Source organism: Micromonas pusilla (assembly GCF_000151265.4).
Source record: "Micromonas pusilla CCMP1545 genomic scaffold MICPUCscaffold_10, whole genome shotgun sequence".
In the NCBI taxonomy this organism is placed as follows: Eukaryota; Viridiplantae; Chlorophyta; class Mamiellophyceae; order Mamiellales; family Mamiellaceae; genus Micromonas; species Micromonas pusilla.
The window spans coordinates 993,571-1,008,100 of record NW_003315891.1 but is presented as its reverse complement, the minus strand read 5'-3'; the positions used below and the strand labels follow the sequence as shown (position 1 = coordinate 1,008,100).

The 14,530-nt window shown below is 68.4% G+C and overlaps 7 protein-coding genes across 7 annotated transcripts; 5 read left to right on the top strand and 2 right to left on the bottom strand.

Annotated features, from left to right (window-relative positions):
* Nucleotides 1-2: 2 nt before the first annotated feature.
* On the bottom strand, nucleotides 3-1,420 carry MICPUCDRAFT_41758 (uncharacterized protein; the record flags this gene model as incomplete). The annotated part of the gene is made up of 3 exons (XM_003061520.1): nucleotides 3-259; nucleotides 407-914; nucleotides 1,025-1,420. The coding sequence occupies 3 exons, from the start codon at nucleotides 1,418-1,420 to the stop codon at nucleotides 3-5; spliced, it is 1,161 nt and encodes a 386-aa protein (XP_003061566.1).
* Nucleotides 1,421-3,632: 2,212 nt separating this feature from the next.
* TIC55-1 (chloroplast envelope protein translocase family) lies at nucleotides 3,633-5,337 on the top strand (the record flags this gene model as incomplete). The annotated part of the gene is made up of 5 exons (XM_003061784.1): nucleotides 3,633-3,782; nucleotides 3,994-4,065; nucleotides 4,201-4,449; nucleotides 4,609-4,813; nucleotides 5,000-5,337. Coding segments are annotated over 5 exons (1,014 nt in total), but the record flags the coding sequence as incomplete, so codon positions are not given.
* An 861-nt stretch (nucleotides 5,338-6,198) lies between these two features.
* MICPUCDRAFT_8574 (uncharacterized protein) lies at nucleotides 6,199-6,570 on the top strand (the record flags this gene model as incomplete). Its single annotated transcript, XM_003061783.1, has 2 exons — nucleotides 6,199-6,342; nucleotides 6,427-6,570. Coding segments are annotated over 2 exons (288 nt in total), but the record flags the coding sequence as incomplete, so codon positions are not given.
* A 429-nt stretch (nucleotides 6,571-6,999) lies between these two features.
* MICPUCDRAFT_63113 (uncharacterized protein) lies at nucleotides 7,000-7,927 on the top strand (the record flags this gene model as incomplete). The annotated part of the gene is made up of 1 exon (XM_003061782.1): nucleotides 7,000-7,927. The coding sequence occupies exon 1, from the start codon at nucleotides 7,097-7,099 to the stop codon at nucleotides 7,925-7,927; it is 831 nt and encodes a 276-aa protein (XP_003061828.1). The 5' UTR covers nucleotides 7,000-7,096.
* On the bottom strand, nucleotides 7,908-9,831 carry MICPUCDRAFT_63112 (uncharacterized protein; the record flags this gene model as incomplete). The annotated part of the gene is made up of 3 exons (XM_003061519.1): nucleotides 9,195-9,831; nucleotides 8,956-9,012; nucleotides 7,908-8,765 (listed from the first exon to the last, which is right to left on the bottom strand). Exons 1-3 carry the CDS (start codon nucleotides 9,801-9,803, stop codon nucleotides 7,908-7,910), a joined length of 1,524 nt encoding a protein of 507 aa, XP_003061565.1. The 5' UTR covers nucleotides 9,804-9,831.
* Nucleotides 9,832-10,073: 242 nt separating this feature from the next.
* MICPUCDRAFT_51415 (uncharacterized protein) lies at nucleotides 10,074-12,109 on the top strand (the record flags this gene model as incomplete). The annotated part of the gene is made up of 2 exons (XM_003061781.1): nucleotides 10,074-10,490; nucleotides 10,655-12,109. The coding sequence occupies 2 exons, from the start codon at nucleotides 10,074-10,076 to the stop codon at nucleotides 12,107-12,109; spliced, it is 1,872 nt and encodes a 623-aa protein (XP_003061827.1).
* A 261-nt stretch (nucleotides 12,110-12,370) lies between these two features.
* MICPUCDRAFT_48322 (uncharacterized protein) lies at nucleotides 12,371-14,505 on the top strand (the record flags this gene model as incomplete). The annotated part of the gene is made up of 5 exons (XM_003061780.1): nucleotides 12,371-12,433; nucleotides 12,627-12,786; nucleotides 12,923-13,123; nucleotides 13,329-13,562; nucleotides 13,741-14,505. Exons 1-5 carry the CDS (start codon nucleotides 12,417-12,419, stop codon nucleotides 14,503-14,505), a joined length of 1,377 nt encoding a protein of 458 aa, XP_003061826.1. The 5' UTR covers nucleotides 12,371-12,416.
* Nucleotides 14,506-14,530: the final 25 nt, after the last annotated feature.

The following is a 14,530-nucleotide window of genomic DNA, read 5'->3' as shown; positions in this document are numbered from 1 at the left end:
GCCTACCCGTCGAGCCGTCGGCTCTCGGCGCTCGGCTTTTTCCGCCGCGCCGCCGCCGCGCGCCTCGGCTCGGAATCCCTCGTCACCTTCTCCACGTCCCCTTCCCCCGGCGTGTTCGCGTTCCCCGCGGCGGGCGGAAATATCGCCGGGCAGCAGCTCCTCGCGTCGCGGCAGCAGTCGTTAAACTCCGGGAGCAAACACTCCGCGTCGCAGCAACAGCTGGCGACCTCAGACCCGGGCGGAAACACGCAAAAGTTACCTGATTGAGGACGCGTCGGGTCGAGGTACGGGTCGATCGATCAGTCAGTCGATCGTCGCGAATCGAGTCGTCGATCAAACGTCGCGTGAACGGGGTCGAACTCTATGTACTGTATGGGAAGTAGTCTGATCCGATCCTCCGACGCACACGAGTCGAAATTGCAGGTCTCGTTCATGAGCGGCAAACCGCAAATCTCATCGATCGGCGGCGGGTTCACCCCGGGCGGCGGGCTCGGCGGGGAGGGTTGACCGAGGAACGGCGGCGGGGGTTGACCGAGGAACGGCGGCGGGGGTTGACCGAGGAACGGCGGCGGCGGCGGCGGCGGCGGCGGCGACGACGTCCCAGTCGACGACGTCAACACGCAATAAAACCCCCACGGCCGCGCGACGGAAAAAGGTCCGTAACACGCGCACTCCGGCGGCGCCGCGAGCAGGCACGCCGGCGCACTCACGCCTCGCGCGATCGTCGGATACCACAGCGGCGACCCCGCGCCGATCGTCGGATAGATCGGGTACTCGTTCGGCCAGTACGGCGAGTAATACGACGCGTACGGGTACGGAAACGGGTAGCCGTAATACGCGCAGCAGGTGCTGCGCTCGGGGGCGACGGTCGCGGCGGCGGCTTCGGCCGACCGACTCGCCGGCTCGGGGGCGGCCTGCGACGACGTCGGGGCGGGTGGCGTTGAAAGGGGTCAGGGGTGGAGTTGAAAGGCGTCGAGGCGCGTCGGGATCGAAACCGAAGGACCCTGAGCGGAGAGTGACGAACGCCGGGAGATAAAGTCCTTGTGTGAGGAGGACGCGCCTCGTCGAGCGCGAACTCGTCCGCGGGCGTCGGAACGTGCGACGCGTAGCGCGCGGCGACGCCGACGCCGCCGCCGTCTTCGTCCGCGGGGAAGATCATAGGGAGCGACACTGGCGGCGCGGTCGTCGTCCTCGGAGGGCGCGGCGCGACCGTCGTCGTCGTCGTCGACGACGACGGCGACAACGGCGACGCGTCGGCGACGGCGACGGCGTCGGCGTCGGCGTCGGTCGACGTCTTCTGCGCCCCACGCTCTCGAGGTCTCGCCGTCGACGTCGTCGGCGACACGTCCGCGCGCGCGAGCGACGCGACGGAGACGCCGACGACGACGAGGAGGAGGAGGAGGGAGGAGACGCGCGGCATCGCGGGGCGCGTCCGCGACGACGACGACGACGGCGCGCGCGGGGGGGGGAGTGAAGCGTCGACTGCCCGAGGGTCGGGAGGAGCCTGTCGTTGCTTTAGACCTGCTTTGGTTTTTCGCGCGAAGGATTTTTTTTTCGCGCGAGATCGAGAAGGCGCAGGCGCCTTTTGAACGCGTCGACATCTCGCGCGCGCGCACACACACACCACTTCTCTCTCCCCACCCGCGGACCGCGACGTCGTCCGTCGCCCACGCGCGGCGGCGGCGGCGGCGGCGTGATGGCGTCCACGAGCGCGCGCGCGTCGTTCGCGACGCCGCGCCCGTCGCGTCTTCTTCGAACGACGAAATATCGTCGTCGTCATCGTCTTCGGACCGCCCCCGCGTCGTCGTCGTCGCCGCCGCCGCCGCCGTCTTCGCCCCCCTCGACCGCTCCCGACGCCGCCGCCGCGCGCCGGTCGCCGTTCCCGATCGAGCGGTTCGAGCGCGCGAACGTCGCGACCGCGGGGCGATTCCTGTGGGCCTCGCGCGGCCTCACGCGAGGGACCGGCCTCAAACCGCTCGACGCCGCGTCGGACTGGTTGGAGCAAGATTCGGACTCGCGCGACTGGACGCGCGAGATGCGAAAGAAGCACGCGCTCGTAGACGCGGAGCCGCGGTGCGTCGCGTGGGACGACGCGTCGGGGGCGTCGCGCGCGGCGGAGACGGTGTTGCGGGACGTTTGCGATTGGGTGACGCGTCGGCAGCCGCGGCGGTACAGACGAGATCCCGACGGCGGCGTCTCAGGCGCGTTCTCCTCACACTGGTCCCCATACGACCCCATTCGCGTGGTGAACGCCGTTCCTTGAGGACTTTCTCTCCCGGCGGGCGTTTCTGTCCGCCCATCACCCCTCGCTTTCGATCCCGACGCGCCTCGACGCCTTTCGACTCCGCTTCTGACGCCTTTCGACTCTGCCCCGACATCCTTCGCTCGTACGGACCCTCGACCGTCAGTGCCGGAGCTCGACGGGTGGAGCACCGGCCCGCTGGACGCGCTGAAGGGCGAGGACGCGCTTCGCGCCGCGGCGAAGCTGGTGCAGGAGGAGCTGTGCCTGGTGAAGGAGACGACGAGGGAGGACGTCGTCCGCGACGGCGGCGACGTCGCGGTCGATTTCGAAACGTCACACGTCTTCGAAGCGGGGGTCGTGTGTTTCAGCTTCGACGCGACGAAACGCCGCGGGAAAACACTGGGGGACATCCACGTCCCGGTCCCGGGGTACGAAGAGAAGATGCGCGCCGCGGTCGCGCGGGTATTCGCGGGGCTGAAGCACGACAAGCCGCTGTGGCGCGCGAACTGGGCGCTGCAAAACTCGGGTGCGTTCTGTGCACGCGTTCGTTTTTCACCCACCCCTCGTGGTTCAACATTTGATCGCGTGGGTCCCTTTCAACTGACCGATGCACGAACGCACCGCATCGCCCGCATCAGACGAGATCGTGTCCACGAGCCTCGAGTGGCACCCGACCAACCTCGCCATCGGCGGCGCGACAAACAGAGCGGCGGCCGCGGCGAAGACCGCCGGCCAGGGTGCTGACGTGGACGCCGCCGCGTTCGACGACGGCCTGCACGTGGGGTACATGGACCCTCTCGCCGCGTTGCCGTCGTCGCCCGCCGCCGTCGGCGATTCGATGCGGCTTCGCGTCGAGTACGAAACCGTGCGCCGACTGCGGCCGCGAGACGACGACGACGACGACCCCCGGGACGTCTCGCGTTGGGTGTTATTCACCGTTCGAACGCATCTGGACCGGCTGTCCGACCTCGACGCGGACACCGCGAGCGCGTTAGGGAGGGCGATGGACGACGCCGACGCGGACGAGCTCGCGTATAAGAGCCTCGGGAGCGACCGATTGCGACGCGCGACGCGAGCGTTTTTACGCCTCCGCGCCGGCGACGGCGACGGCGACGGCGACGGTGCCGCGGAGGAAGCCGCGCGCGATGGTGACGCTGTGAATAACGTCGTGCACTCGGGCGTTACGACGAAATCAAAGTGCCCGTTCTTCCGCGGCGGCGGCGGCGCGGAGACGACGACGACGACGACGACGACGGCGGACGAGAAGGACGCCGCCGCCGTCGCCGTCCCCGCCGCCGCCGAAGACGAGGAAGAAGACGCGAAAAAAATCGCGCGCGCGATTTCCCTCGGTCTCGAGCCGTGGCCGACCGCGTCCAAAGGCGTCGCCGCCGCGTCCACGCCGCCGTCGTCGTGGTACACCGACGCCGCGATCATCCCCGCGATAGAGGCGCGCGCGGTGTTCGCGGAGGGGTGGCAGGCGGTCGGTCGCGTTGATCAGGTGTCGGACGTCGGCGACTACTTCACCGGCGCCGTCGGGAACGTGAAGGCGCGTCCATGTTTACACTGGTCCCCATACGACCCCGTTCGCGTGCTGAACGCCGTTCCTTAACTAAGGACTTTATCTCCCGGCCGGCGGGCGTCTCTCTCCGCCCACCCCTCGCTTTCAACGCCCGCCCTCGGCGCCTTTCAACTCCGCCTGACGCCTTTCAACTCCACCCTGACGTCGCGTCGCGCGGACCCTCGACCCTCAGTTTCTCGTCGTCCGCGGCGACGACGGCGACGTGCGCGCGTTCCACAACGTGTGCAGGCACCACGCGATGGAGGTCGCGACGGGGTGCTCGAGACAAAGTGCCGGCGATGACCCCGCGTGCGGTGGCGACGATTCGGGTCCCCCAGGTGGTCTCTCCCGCGACGGTTCGGATTCCAAACCGAAACCGAAACCGAAATCGAAATCGAAGGCGACGTGTTTTCGGTGCCCGTATCACGGGTGGACGTACGACGACAAAGGCGCGCTGACGAAGGCGACGCGGCTGACCGGGATCGAGGGCTTCGACGTGTCCGACAACGGCTTGAAACCCCTGCGCGTGGACACGTGGGGCCCGTTCGTGTTCGTGAACCTCGGAGGTGATGACGCGTCGGCGCCGCCGCCCGTGAACGAGTGGCTGGGAGAAGCCGGCGAACGCATGCGATCCGCCGGCGTCGCGGAGGTGCGTTCTATACACTGGTCCCCATACGACCGCGTTCGCGTGGTGAACGCCGTTCCTTAAGGACTTTGCCCGGCGTGTCTCTCCGCCCACCCCTCGCTTTCAATCCCCGTCCTCGACGCCTTTCAACGCCAACTGACGCCTTTCAACTCCACCCCGAAGATGACGCACGTCGCGCGGCGCGAGTACGAGCTGAACTGCAACTGGAAAGTGTTCTGCGACAACTACCTGGACGGCGGGTACCACGTGCCGTTCGCGCACCCGGAGCTCGCGAGCGGGGTGAGCATGAAGAGCTACGAGACGACGATACGCGGTTTGCATTCGCTGCAAACCGTGACGGCGGCGGCGGCGGCGGCGACGGACCGAGGTGCGTTCTATACACTGGTCCCCATACGACCGCGTTGGCGTGGTGAACGCCGTTCCTTAAGGATTTTTCCGGCGTGTCTCTCCGCCCAGGGTCCCTCGCTTTCAATCCCCGTCCTCGATGCCTTTCAACGCCAACTGACGCCTTTCAACTCCACCCCGACGTTCGCTCGTATAGAACGGCCCCGAGTCCGGGACCGCGACGACCGCCTCGGCGATGCCGCGCTGTACGCGTTCATACACCCGAACTTCATGGTGAACCGGTACGGAAAGTGGTTGGACACGAACTGGGTGATACCCACGGGCGCGGAGACGTGCAAGGTGGTGTTCGAGTACTACCTCGAGAAGGGCGTCGAAGGCGCGACCGAGGCGTTTATCGAAAAATCGCTGGCGGCTTCCGACAGGATACAACGAGAGGACACGACGCTGTGCGAGAAAGTCCAGGAGGGCGTTCGAAGCCCGGGGTACGGGGTCGGGCGGTACGCTCCCGCGGTCGAGGCGGCGATGTACCACTTTCACGCGCTTCTGTGGGACGGCATGACGCGCGAGTAGAGAGCACGGAAATAGAAACTTCACAGAACTTGGTTTCGCAAAAAGTCCGCGGAGAGATGCGACGCCCTCTCTGCCAGGCTCCCTTCCGCTGTCTTCGGAACCGCCGAAAAAGCCACGACGGGACGACTCCTGGACGACGCGCTCGCGCTCGCCCTCGCGCGCGACACAGCACGCCCGCGCACGATGGCGTCGACCCCCCGCGCGTCGCCCCGCGCCGCCTCCGTCCTCCTCCTCCTCCTCCCCCTCCTCGTCGTCGTCGTCGCGATCCCGCGCCCCGCCTCCGCGCTGCGGCTCTTTCGCTCGTTCGAGTCCCCGTTGGGGGGCGGCGCGGCGGCCGCGCCGGGCTCGACGACGCTCGGGCGTCTGGACGATCACGCGTCGTGCGACGCGCCCGAGATGGAGATGCCGCCGACGGACCGCGCGAACGTCCACCCCGCGGCGAGCGCGCTCGCGGCCGCGGGGAGGAGCGTCCGCGCGGCGGCCGCGCGCGCGCGCGAGGGACTTCACGCGCTGACGACGACGCGCGACGGAGCGGACGCGGATACCGAGGGAGAAAAGAAGGACGCCGCCTCCGCGACGACGACGACGCCGCGCGACGCCTTCGCCGACGTCGTGGAGTCGCTCGCGGAGATCGAGCGCGAGCTCTTCCTCGCGTCGTCCGGTCCACGTGGCGCGTCGTCATCCGTCCACGTCGGCCCACTCGAGACCGGGCTCCGAGCGCTGCGCGACGGCGCGCGCCGCTGGCCGTGGAGCGGCGGCGGCGGCGGCGACGCGCTCGCGTCGTCGTCGTCGTCGTCGTCGTCGTCGTCGTCGCCGTTCGAGCTTCTTCGCAGCGCGATGGACGTGCGCGAGACCGACGCGGCGCTGACGTTCACCGCGGACGTGCCCGGGGTCAAGCTCGAGGACCTCTCGGTCGAGGTCGACGAGCGCGATCGCGTGTTGATCGTGAGAGGAAAGCGCGAGGAGACGACGGAGGAGGACGTCGAGACGCCGACGACGCCGAAGAAGAAGAAAGAAGAAATCGAAATCAAAAAAGCGGAAGAAACCGCGGCCGCCCCGCATCAGAGGACGTATCATCGCCGCGAACGGCACTTCGGGTCGTTCGAGAACCGATACGCGCTGCCGTTCAACGCGGAGTTGGATGCGATCGACGCCAAGGTGGACCACGGCGTGTTGAAGATCACGGTGCCGAAGCGGAGACCCAAAGAAGGCGAGGCTGAGGTGCGTTCTATACACTGGTTCCCATACGACCGCGTTGGCGAGGTGAACGCCGATCCTTAAGGACTTTTGCCGTCGTCTCTCTCCGCCCACACCTCGATTTCAATCCCCGCCCTCGGCGCCTTTCAACGCCAACTGACGCCCTTCAACTCCACCCCGACAATCGCTCGTATGGAACGACCCTGAGGCGGCGGCGAGAGAACGCGCGTCGCCGCCGCGGAAAAAGATCGCCGTCGCCAAACTGTGAGCGGCGGGCGCTTGGCGTTTGGCGTTTGGCGTTTGCTCGCATCCGTCGACGTCCATCCATCCACGCGGGAACAGACAGACGCGCCCGGCGCGACACGACACGACACGACACGACACGAACACGAACGCGAACACGAAGAGGAATGCGAATACGAACGAGAGAACGCGAACGCGAACGAAAGAACGCGTCGTCAATCAATCTACCGCACGTCTACGGCGCGCCGCCGCCGCCGCGGCCGAGCTTCTTGGTCGCCAACGCCCGCTGGTCGTGATGTTGACGCGCGAAGTCCTTCTTCGTCAGCCCTCTGTATCCTCTCCCCCTCCCGCCGCCGTCGTCGCCGCCGCCGCTACCGCTACGTCCCCGTCCCCCTCCTCCCGCGCCCGGCGTCGGGTGCGCCTTCGGTCGGTCGCCGCGCCCCGCCGCCGCTCCCCCCGCCGCCCGCGGCGGCGGCGGCGGCGGCGCGGAGAGCCGCGCCGCGCGATTCCCGCCGGCGCCCAAGCCGTGCACTTCCTCGCGCGTCGTCGCCGCCTGCGCCGCCGCGATCGCCGCGGCGTCCTCCGTGCTCCGCGCCTTGACCTCCGTCGCGCCGTCCTTCGCGGCGTGGTACACCCTTCCGTTCGCGATCCAGTACGTCTTGAGCGGACCGCCCCCGCCCCGCCCCCCGCCGCCCCTCCCGACGCCGCCGCCGCCGCCGGAGAATCCCTCCGCCGCCCCCGCGTCGCTCCCGACGCCTCGAACCTCCGCGAGCTCGTCGAACGAGTCGTCGTACTCGTCCTCGTACTCCGCGTCGAACGCGAACCGTCGCGTCGCGCGAACCGACGCGCGGTCGATGTCGAGGTCGAGCTCGCGCGCGGTCGCCGTCGACGCGTCGAGCGCGGAGCCTTTCCGACGAACGAACCCGCCGCCGTCGAATTCGAACGCCGCAGCGTCGGCGTCGAGCGCGTTTGCGATTTTCTTATCAGGGCCGTTCTATACGAGCGAAAGTCGGGGTGGAGTTCAAAGGCGTCAGGTGGAGTTGAAAGGCGCCGAGGGCGGGGATTGAAAGCGAGGGGTGGGCGGAGAGACACGCCGGGCAAAGTCCTTAAGGATCGGCGTTCATAACGCCGACGCGGTCGTATGGGGACCAGTGTATAGGACGCACCTTAGCAGCCCTCCCGCCCGCCTTCGCCTTCGCGTCCGCGTCCGCGTCCGCGCGATTCCCAACCCATTCATCCCACGTCGTGCTCGTGGGCAGCGATTTCAGCGCGTTTGGGAGGTCGCCGCCGTCGAGCAAGCCGCCGACGCACGCGTCCGGGTCGTCGCCGAAGTGCGCCAACGCCGCCGCGACGTATCCGTCGCCGTGATCGGGAAAAATCATCTTCACGCGCGCGACGTTCTCTCGCGTCCGCGCGCCGGCAATCGTCGCGCCGGCGGTAGACGCGCGCGGTGCCGGGGAGGGCGCCGCGTCGTCGTCGTCGTCGTCGTCGTCGTCGTCGTCCATCGCCTCGGTGATCTCGCTCGTCGTCGCCACTGCCGCCCTCCTCGTCATCCGCGGCGGCGGCGGCGGCGGGCGCATCAAAACCCCGCGGCAACTCTCCAACGCCGCCGTCACCGCCGCCGCGTACGCTTCCACGTCGTCGTCGCCGCCGCCGCCGCCGCCGCCGCCGGAGAGAAGCGGCACGGTCTCGTGCGCGACGCGGTCGAGCGCCTCGAGCAACGCGTCGGGCTTCGTCGCGCCGCCGCCGCCGCCGCCCGCGCCTTCAGATTCTCCTTTTACATCATTTACGACCCGTAACTTCGCGAGTCGCGTCGCCGTCGCCGGCGCGCCCGTCGCGAGCGCGCGCACGCTCAGCGCGACGTCGTAAAAGTACCGCAGCGCGTCGTTCCTCGCGGTCGCGTCGACGCCGCCCTCGCGCTCGAACGCGGCGTGCACGAGCCTATCCGCCATCTCTTCCAAATTCTTAGGGTCGTTCCATACGAAGCGAAGTCGGGGTGGAGTTGAAAGGCGTCAGAAGCGGAGTTGAAAGGCAGTCGTCGAGGGCGGGGATTGAAAGCGAGGGGTGGGGGGAGAGACACTCAGGGCAAAGTCCTAAAGGATCGGCGTTCACCACGCGAACGCGGTCGTATGGGAACCAGTGTATAGAACGCACCTTCGCGATCGCCGCGCCGGCGACGGGAACGTCCGCGTCCAAAAACGCCGGCGCCATCTGGAGTCGGGGCGGAGTCGAAAGGCGTCAGGGGTGGAGTTGAAAGGCGTCGATGGCAGGGATTGAAACCGAGGGGTGGGTCGGCGGAGAGATGCGCCGGGAGAGAAGAAAGTCCTTAAGGAATGAAGTTCACAACGCGAACGCGGTCGTATGGGGACCAGTGTGATGCTCCGAGGACGCGCCTGAAACGCATCCTCCAGCAGCTCGCCCACCAGCGCCTCGTTGCCCTCGCCGTACAGCGCGCACAGGTCGAGAAGCTTCGGGACGTTCAAGAGCCCGGCGTCGCGCAGCGCGTCGCCCTGTCGCGTCATCGACGCGAACGGCGACCCGCGCTCCAACGGCGTCGCGAGTCGGCGATGGACGAAGAAGACTCGACGCGCGAGCGCGTCGTCGTCGTCGTCGTCGTCGTCGTCGTCGTTCGCGTTCGCGTCTCGTCGCCGTCGCCGACTCCGCCGCTCGCGCGGGCGCGTCCTGAACTGCAAGTACGTGTCCAGAGCTTTGCGGAGCGCGCGGTCGTGCACGCAGTGGCTCCAGAACGTCCGTGCGTCGCACGACAGCAGCTCGCGGAAGCACGCGTTCAGCGCGACGACGACGCGGCGCGACGACGACGAGGAAGGGATCTCGATCCCGTCGTCGTCGTCGTCGTCGTCGTCGTCGTCGTCGTCGTCGTCGTCGTTGTCCACGGGCAAGAACGGCACGGGTCGGGGCAGCGCGCGCGACGGCGGCGGGATCAGCGCGGTCAGGGACGCGGGGAGCGCGCGGGGACGCGACGTCGACGTCGACGTCGTCATCCGCCCCGCGCGCGCGCGCCCCCGTGCGCGGCCGACTGGTGCCGTCACGCATCCTTCGCGGTCGGCTGACGCAGCCAGCTGAGGGCCATTCCATACAAAAATAGTTCACCGGTCAGTTGAAAGGGGACGCGATCAAACGTTGAAACCGGGCGATGGGTGAAAAACTTTTGTATAGAACGCACCTGAGAGTTTGCCGCGCGCGAAACACCTCGGATTTCGCGCGCGCTGCGCCGCGTCGTCGACGGTCCAGAGCGCAACGCGCGCGTCACGATGCCGCCGCCGCCCGCGGAAGCGTCCGGCGCCGCGGCCGCGGCCGCGCCGGTCTCTCGGACGGAGACCGCGGCGCTGGTGTTCAACTACCTCCGATCCAACGGCTTCCACGCGGTGCGCCGCACCCCCCCCCCGCGCTTCGACGCTCGGACGCGACGACGACGAGCGAAGATTTCGAATCCCGCCCGTCGCGATCGATCGTCGGATCGATCGGTCGCCTCCCCGCCTCCCCGCCTCCCTCCGTCCACCCCGCATCGCTCGCCTCGCCCCTCACCACATCGCATCCGCACCCCATCGCGCGTCATCGCGCCCATCGTCATCGTCGCGCAGACGCTGACGCTGTTCAAAGAGGAAGCGCGACCGCTCCTCGCGCCGTTCAAGAATCGCGTCCCGAACGGCGTCAAGGCCCTCGACGAGGTGCGTTCTATCTCACACTGGTCCCCATACGCCCCCGTTCGCGTGGTGAACGCCGTTTCTTAAGGACTTTTGCCAGCGCGTCTCTCCGCCCAGGGTCCCTCGCTTTCAATCCCCGACCTCGACGCCTTTCAACTCCGCTTCTGACGCCTTTCAACTCCACACAGATCTGCAACGAGTACGTCGAGCTGACGGAGAGAGAGTCGCGGCGCGACGCCGCGTGCGCGCGAAACGCGCTCGCGAGGAAGATGTACGACGCGATGGAGGAGTACGTCGTCGCGATGAGGGACGACGGCGCGGCGGAAGAGCGCGCGGGACCGTCGACCGTCGCGGCGGCGACGCCGTCGTCCGAAGAACGTTCGGCGACGGCGGCGACGCTCGCGACGCTCGCGACGCGCACGCCCGCGCAGCCGCCCGGCGGCGGCGACCGCCGCGACCGCGCCTCCTCTCTCGCCGCGCGGACGCCCACGGCCGCGGAGAAGATGCCGCCGCCGCCCGCGCGGAGCCCCGGCCGCGGCCGCGAGGGCCGAGGCGGACGAAAAAACGCGAGGGCAGCGCCGCGGAGATACGCCGCCGCCGCCGAGTTCGCGGGCGCGGGGGGCGGGCCGGGCCCGGGGCCAAGCGCGGCGTCGACGTCGACGTCGTTCGGGAGCCCCGGCGGGGGCGCCGCTTCTTCTCCCGGCGGCGGGAACGGGAACCTCGGCGCGGCGTTCGACGGAGCGTGGGCGAACGGTCACCAGCGACGAGGCGGCGGCGGCGGCGGCGGCGGCGCGACCGATCACCTCGGGTCGCTCGGGGACGACCCGACGCCCGCCTCCGACGCCTCATCGTTGTCCGGGCAGTGGCGGAGCTGGGAACTCCCGCGGGAGCTGTGCGACGAGAAAGTCCAGGCGAAGCTCGCGGAGTTCATCGTCGGGCACATGCAGGCGGAGGGAGTCGCGGACGGCGGCGGCGGCGGCGGGATCGGGATCGGGGGGACATCGCCGAGAGGGGCCGCGCCCGCGAACGCCGCCGACGTCGCGCTCGATTCGGTCGATCAGTTTGGAAAGATCGACGTCGATTACGTCATGGACTCGCTGTTCGAGGACTACGAGAACAACGAGCTGGGGCGGATGTTCGCGCCTTTGTTGAGCGGCGCCGGCGCCGGCGGCGGCGGCGGGAGGCGGTCGGTGAGCGCGACGCCGTCGCCGCTCGCCGCCGCGTCCAAGGCGCGGATAGAGGGCGGAAAGGAGGGGGCTGAGGAGACCGCGGGTCGGGACGCGGGCGCGGGCGCGACGACGACGAGCGGAACGGAGGGGAAGGGCGCGGACGACGCGGCGCCGGCGCCGGCGGGAACGCTTCTTCGCGCGTCGGGGAAAGCGAACGCCGCGGCGCGTCCGCCGCCGCCGGCGCCGGTGACGACGACGACGACGACGAGTAAGAAACGCGCGCGCGAGGGGGGCGCCGCGGGGGACGAGGAGAACGACGGGTTCGAAGACCCTCCGGAGGCGGCGGCGAGCGCGAACGAAAACGAAAACGCAAACGCAGACGCCGCCGACGCCGCCGCGCCGGCGAAATCTGGGCTGCCTCCCGAGCTCACCGGGATCGACCTGGACGGGTTTTTGGGGACGATCGAGTACTGACCGAAGCGGAGCTTTATGATAGTCCGTCGGACGCGTTAGCGATACCATGGTGACGAGCGCCAGTGGGTAAAATCCGAAAGAGCGCGCGCGCCCGCTCCGCGCGTTCCAGTCTGAGTTTTCGCGCCAGCCAACAAGCAGCAGGTCAGTCGCAGCGCCTTGAGTCACGACTTCCTGTCGCCTCGAACCGTCGTCGCGTCCGCCAGAACGACCGACGCCGCCGCGACGCGACGTCATGAGGTCCCACCTCCGCGTGATCCTCCTCGCGCTCCTCGCGCTATGCGTCGCGCCGTTGCGAGCGTCCGCGGACATGTCCGACGCCGTGAGGTGCGCCGCGCGACGCCCCCCCCGCGCGCGTCGCGTCGCGTCGCGTCGCGCGGTCGCCGTCGCGTGCCCACTCGATCGATCGCGGCGAAGAATCGAACGTCGCGTGGATCTCATCAGATCTGCCGCCGTCGATCGACGCTCCGCCGCGGCGTCTCACCGCTCCCTCCCTCTCCCCTCCGCGTCTGTCGCACAGATGGGTGAGAACGGACTACTACGGCGCGTTAAACGTCTCCAAGTCCGCGAACGCGACGGAGATCAAGAGCAAGTACCGACGCCTGGCGTTGCAGTACCACCCGGATAAGCTGGGGCACTTGACGAAGTCGCAGCAGAAGAGCGCGGAGAAGATATTCAAGGTGCCGCCCGCGCCTCATGGTGGATACCGTTTCGTTGTCGTATCATGGATACCGCAATACGTTTCCGTCGTCTTTCTATTGGCCGCTCGTCTGCCACGTCATCAAATGACCAATCGCTCGCGTCCTCCTCTTCCAGGTCATCGCCGAGGGAAAAGAGGTCCTCACCGACCCGGAGCGCAGGGCGGAGTACGACGACACGATCGCGATGCTCCCGTCGTTCGCGCGCCCGAAGTGGGGTAAAAAGTCCGTGTTCGACGCGGAGCACGTCAAGGTCTCCGTCGCGAGCGTCCTGACCGGGTTCGCGACCTTTGCGGTGATTTTCGCGTCGGTGAATCAGGCGCGTTCACATTTATTACAGTGGTTCCCGTGCGACCGCGTCGGCGCGGTGAACGCCGATCCTTAAGGACTTTCGCTCCCGGCGTCTCTCTCCGCCCACCCCTCGCTGCTTTCGATATCCGCCCTCGACGCCTTTCAACTCCACCCCTGACGCCTTTCAACTCCACCCCGACATCCTTCGCTTCGTACGGAACGCGCCTCATCAGCGCGCGAACCAGGCGAGCGACCGCGGAAGCATCGTTCGGTCGCAGTACTACAGGCAGAGGTTTAAAGCCGCGCAAAAGGCGGATAAGAAGCGATGGGGGAAGGAACCGCCGGAGGCGTACTTCGAGACGTTCATGAAAGAGGAAGGCGTCGTGTTCGTCGAGGGGTGGAAGCACACGGTCATCGGGAAGTTGATCGCGGCGATGGATCCCCGGCGGCTTTGGAAAAGAAAAGAGGCGCGTTCTATCTCACACTGGTTCCCGTACGACCGCGTCGGCGTGGTGAACGCCGATCCTTAAGGACTTTTGCCGTCGTTTCTCTGCGCCCAGGGTCCCTCGCTTTGAATACCCGCCCTGGACGCCTTTCACCTTCAACTGACGCCTTTCAACTCCACCCCGACGTTCGCTCGTATAGAACGGCCCTGAGGAGGAAGCGTCGCGGCGGGAGGAGGCGGCGGCGGCGGCGGCGGCGGCGGCGGCGGCGAAGAGGAAGGGCGGTAAGAAGGGCGGCCACGGTCACGGCGGCGGCGGCGCACCGAAGATGGACGCGACGCGTCGAGCGAATAAAGAGAGAGAACAAAGAGAAGCGGCATCGGCGCAACGCGCGCGCGAGGACGCCGCGGAGGCTGAGATCGCGAGGGCGCGCGCGGCGGCGCGGCGCGCGTCGCGCGTCGCGCGCTTCGTCGCGTCGTTCGACCGCGAGGGTGTGGTCGCCGGCGAGGTCGCCGAAGTCGAAGTCGATCGACGCGCGGATGACGCGGAGGATGTCCTTCTGCGCGGGTATTTGATCGAGGCTGGGTTCCCCGAGGCGCCGAAAGAGATCGCCGCCGCGGTGGAAGAGGAGGCGCACTTCGCGGAGAAGTTCGACGCCGCGTGCGAAAGAGCGGCGCGAGAGATGAGAGCGGCGCGGGCGAAGGAGCAGGAGGAGGCGGATCTGAAAGCGCTCGAAACCGCCGCCGATGAGGCGTTACGCGTAGAAGGAGAGGACGGCGGCGGCAGCGCGGCAAAGGCGGCGGCGGAGGCGGCGGCCGCCGCGTACGACCCCTCCGCGGACGAGGACGTGCTCGCGGCGGAGCGCGCCAAGGCGGAGAAGAAGGAAGCCGCGAAGAGGGAAGCCGCCGCGAGAGCCGCGGTCGCGAAGGCTGCGAACAAAGCCGCGAAGGAAGCCGCGAAGAAGTGAAGCTTTTGCCGTCGTATCGTCGTAC